The 4,719-nt window shown below is 43.3% G+C and overlaps 1 protein-coding gene across 1 annotated transcript; it reads left to right on the plus strand.

The window, feature by feature from the left end:
- Positions 1 to 990: 990 nt before the first annotated feature.
- Positions 991 to 1,819, plus strand: LOC111376384. Its single transcript, XM_022999343.1, has 3 exons — positions 991 to 1,174; positions 1,281 to 1,552; positions 1,655 to 1,819. The coding sequence occupies exons 1-3, from the start codon at positions 991 to 993 to the stop codon at positions 1,817 to 1,819; spliced, it is 621 nt and encodes a 206-aa protein (XP_022855111.1).
- Positions 1,820 to 4,719: the final 2,900 nt, after the last annotated feature.

The raw sequence follows: 4,719 nt of genomic DNA on the forward strand, positions 1-4,719 counted from the left end.
TTGTTTTCGCCGGAACTTTTGAGGAACTTGGTCAGCAAATGGCTGCATTAATCTAATTGTTAAGCCATAGAAATTCGCACCCATCGCATACCCCCACCCTCGAAGGTGGTTTTATGGTAGATGCCCGGGCTCGAGTCCGTCGAACAACTCATAATGACGGCGGGGTTGGAACTTCAAGTGCACCGCAAGTGGCTTAAGGTTCAAGGTCCGTTACAATGGACTCCACTGAACTTGCTAGAATTATTCAAGAAGGGATAGCAGTGGGTATGCAACAAAATCTCGAGCAGTAACAGGGTTTACCCGCAATACGCCATTCATTCCAGAAGCCCTCTCGCATCCTCTCCTCGACAAGTTCAAGTATCCTCGAATAAAGAAGTACGATGGGATAACCGACCCTATCAATCATCTCAATCTGTACATGGATATCATGAACTTACAGGTTGCACCAGATGCAGTAATGTGCAAGGCCTTCCCTCAGACCCTCACAAACACAGCTACAGATTGGTTTTCCACATTGGAACCCAACTCTATCGCCTCCTTCTCAGATTTGGCTAATAAGTTCTCCACTTTCTTTGTAAGCAGCAAGCGAATTAGAAAGACAACCTCATCACTCATGCAAATGCGTTAACGGCCCAACGAGACACTGCGCAGTTTCAAGACCAGGTTTAATAAAGAAAGGCTTCAGATCCCCGATCTACATACCACAGTCGCAGTCTCAGCTTTGACATATACCATTAAGTGTGAAGCATTCAAGATGTCTCTGTCTAAGACCCCACCGAAGTCTGTAATCGAGCTATTCACACAAGCTGAGAAGTGCATCAATATGGAAGAAACCATGGCACCAAAAAGAGAAGTTTCCTCATCAGGAAAGTCTGATCAGAAAAGGTCGCATGAGTCAAGTCTGAGACAAGATGTACCTTGAGTCAAGCCAAGGTAGGACCCCCCTCAACCTCCTTTACCCGTTTGAACACCTCGAGGTCCAACATTCTGATGGAGATCAATGATTCAAAGGAGCTGAAGTGGCCTCCTAGGTTACGATCTCGATCCGATACTCGTGACAACAGTAAGTACTGTGATTTCCATAGAGATCATAGACGTACAACGGAAGATTGTTTCGCCTTGAAGCGGGAGATTGAAACTCTTATAAAAAGGGGATTTTTGGGCTCTTACATTAGTAACAACAAGCGCCCAAGGAATAATTAGAAAAGAGACAAGGACCCAAAGGGTCGGGAAAACAAGCAACCAATGTGGTACTATCAATATCATTGTCGGAGGAATAGCCTCGGGTGGAGATTCTAGTAGCGGGTTTAAACAATATGCCAGGCAGCCTCCAGCCATCTCAAAATCAGACCTCGATTATATAGACGACATCACTTTTGGAACAGGGGACTTGGATGGCATAGCATTCCTTCATGATGATGCTCTGGTCATATCGACCATCATCGCCAACTTTGAAGTTAAGAAAATTCTGATAGACAATGGAAGTATAGCTAATGTACTGTCTCATGAAGCCTTTGTTCAAATGGGGATCTCATTGGAACAGCTCAGGCCAGTGAGAACGCCTTTCCAAGGGTTCGGAGGTAGGGTCATCACCCCAAAAGGTATCGTCGAGTTGCCTTTAACATTGTGAACAGAAAATAAATAGATAATGCAGATCACCACTTTCGAAGTTATCCGAACTCCAGTGGCCTACGACGCCATATTGGGAAGATCACTGCTCAACGAAATTCAAGCTATTGTCTCAACTTTCCACCTGGCTATGAAGTTTCCTACGAGCACTAGAATCGAGGTAGTTCGAGGCAGCCAAATAGTAGCATGACAGTGTTATGTGACTAGTGTTCGAAAATCAAGAACGACATTATGCAAGTTACAGAGCTAGAGCTCGAGCATGAAAATCAAGAGAGACTAGCTCCGGTGGAAGGATTGAAAGAGGTCAAGCTTGAGCCTAGTAGGAAAGTGACAATCGGTAGGGGGTTAGATACAGCAGTCATGTCTAAACTACTGAATTGTCTCTCCCACAACATTGATGTATTCGTTTGGAATGTTAAGGACACATCTGGAATTGACCCAGAGGTTGCGGTGTACAGATTGAATGTAAAACTGGAGATAAGACTTGTAAAGTAAAGGAAAAGGCAATTTGCACTAGAAAGATGAGAAGTCATAAAGGAAAAAATTGCTAAGCTTGTTAAGGCATAGTTCATTCGGGAAGTCCAGTATCTTGATTGGCTCGCCAATGTGGTTCTTGTAAAAAAGGCTAGCGAAAAGTGACGAGTCTGCATTAACTTCACAGATCTGAATAAAGCATGCCCCGAGGACAGTTATCCTCTACCTCGAATTGACAATCTTGTGGATAACACGTCAGGTCATATGTTGTACATCTTCTTGGATGCATTTTCGAGGGTATCACCAAATACTCATTGCGGAAGAAGACCTCATTCATGACAGAATCAAAACTTATTGCTATAGGGTCATGCCTTTTAGACTGAAGAATGCTGGAGCAACGTATCAAAGGTTGGTAAACAAGATCTTCGCCGAACTAATTGGGAAAACAATCGAAGCATATGTGGATGATATGGTGATTAAGAGCAAACAGGTGAATGGTCATGTCTCTGATCTTGAGGAAGTGTTTGCTACATTGCGAAAGTACAACATAAAGCTTAACCCTACAAAGTGTGCATTTGGGGTGGCATCTGGAAAGTTTTTGGGTTTTATGATTATGCACAGAGGAATAGAGACTAACCCTGATAAAATCCAAGCTCTGATGAGTATGGAAGCCCCTAAGTGCAAAAGAGACATTCAGAAGTTGACAAGTCGCGTAATTGTACTGAACATGTTTGTTTCTCGGGCAGCGGACAAGTGTTTCCCCTTTTTCAAACTACTTCGGGGAAATAAAAGCTTTGACTGGAACAAGGAATGCAACTTAGCTTTTCAGGAGCTCGAGTAGACGTTATCAACACCTCCAGTCCTTACCAAACCCAAACCCGGTGACACGTTGCTATTATACTTGCCATTTCTCAGAATGCAGTAAGCGGGGTCTTGGTAAAGGAAAAAGGAAGAGTTTAGCAGCCTATCTATTATGTAAGTAAAGTACTCATTAATGTAGAGACACTATACAAACTTGCAGAACAGCTCGCCCTCGCTTTGGTAATAGCTGCCAGAAAATTACGGTCGTACTTTCAGTCACATCCAATTGTTGTGCTTACTAACCAACTTCTTAGGCACATACTCCAGAAGCTGGACATCATAGGAAGACTGTTGAAATGGGCAATTGAACTTGGCGAATTTGACATGGAGTGCAAGCCACAACCTGTAATCAAGGCTTAAGCTTTGGCTGACTTCATAGCAGAGCTCACTCTAAGGCCCTCAGAAACACAGGCTAAAGACCCGAGCATGACCTTGAAAATATGGGAGATCTTTGTAGATGGAGCATCCAATAGCTCAGGCTTGGGGACCGGCATCATCATCACAAGTCCGGACAAGACTATGGAGATACAATGTGCGCTCAGATTTGAATTCGAGGCCACCAATAATGAAGCAGAGTATGAAGTCGTTATCATAGCCCTAGAGCTTGCGAAAAATCTTGATCTGGAGTGTGTCAAAATTTCCAGCGACTCACAGCTAGTGGTCGGGCAAATCGAGGGGTCTTTCGAAAGAAAGGACGAAAAGATAAGCATATACTGTCTGAAAGTGCATGACTTCCAGAGACAGTTCGTAGGTTTGAAATCCTGAAGATAGCCAGAGCTGATAACGCCAAAGCTGATGCATTATCTAGACTCGTCTTCATAGGTGTGGACGTGCTTGATAGAACCGTACACATTAAGATGGTTGTAGAACCAGCATAGTTCAAAAGCTAAGTGCCATGGACATCGATCATAAGCCCTCCTGGAAAGATCCAGTAGTTGATTACATAAGTAATGGTAACCTACCCGCAGACCCTCGGCTTGCTAGGAGTATTCGGTATAGAGCTACTAGATATTGTCTAATTGAAGTAGTTTTGTTCCGCAGAAGTTTTACACTCCCTTATCTAAGATATCTCAAACATTCCAAATCTCTTCAAGCCTTAACTGAAGTTCATGAATGTGTTTATGGAAATCACCAAGGAGCTCGAGCTCTTGTATATAAGTTGATAAGATATGGGTAGTATTGGCCAAGTTTGAAGAAAGATGTTGCAGATTATGTTCGAAAATGTGACAAGTGCCAAAAGTTTGGCAATATCATTCATGATCCAACTGAGGAGCTAACTTCTATTCATTACTCATCTCCCTTCGAACAATGAGGAGTCGACATCATTTGGCCATACCCCTTGGCCAGAGGATAATTAAAGTTTGTAGCTGTGACAGTGGAGTATTTCACAAAATGGGTAGAGGCTGAACCACTAGCAACAATTTCGGAGCCGAAGCTCAATTTATTCATATGGAAGTCCATTGTATGCAGGTTTGGAATACCGAAGGTCCTCATCACAGATAACGGAAGGCAATTCGACAATCCACAGTTCAGGAGCTTTTGTGCCAACCATGGGATTGATTATCGCTTGACCTCGGTGTCACACCCACAAAGTAATGGGCTTGGCGAAGTAACTAATCAGATCATATTACAGGACCTATGAACAAGAATAGTGGATGCCAAAGGCGGCTGGCCTGATGAGCTGCCTTCTATAATATAGGCGTACATAACTTCTTTCATGCTTGCTTTTGGACTTGAGGCTACCATTCCAATCGA

Source organism: Olea europaea, unplaced genomic scaffold (assembly GCF_002742605.1).
Source record: "Olea europaea var. sylvestris unplaced genomic scaffold, O_europaea_v1 scaffold1497, whole genome shotgun sequence".
NCBI classification, from domain to species: Eukaryota; Viridiplantae; Streptophyta; class Magnoliopsida; order Lamiales; family Oleaceae; genus Olea; species Olea europaea.

Excerpts from the sequence above, each read along its gene's own strand:
- LOC111376384 (XM_022999343.1), top strand. The coding sequence starts at position 991 with ATGGAGATCAATGATTCAAAGGAGCTGAAGTGGCCTCCTAGGTTACGA. Across the intron at positions 1,175-1,280 it reads ATTTTTGGGCTCTTACATTA|CCTCGGGTGGAGATTCTAGT; the intron begins GTAACAACAAGC and ends TCGGAGGAATAG. Across the intron at positions 1,553-1,654 it reads CATTGGAACAGCTCAGGCCA|ATCACCACTTTCGAAGTTAT; the intron begins GTGAGAACGCCT and ends TAGATAATGCAG.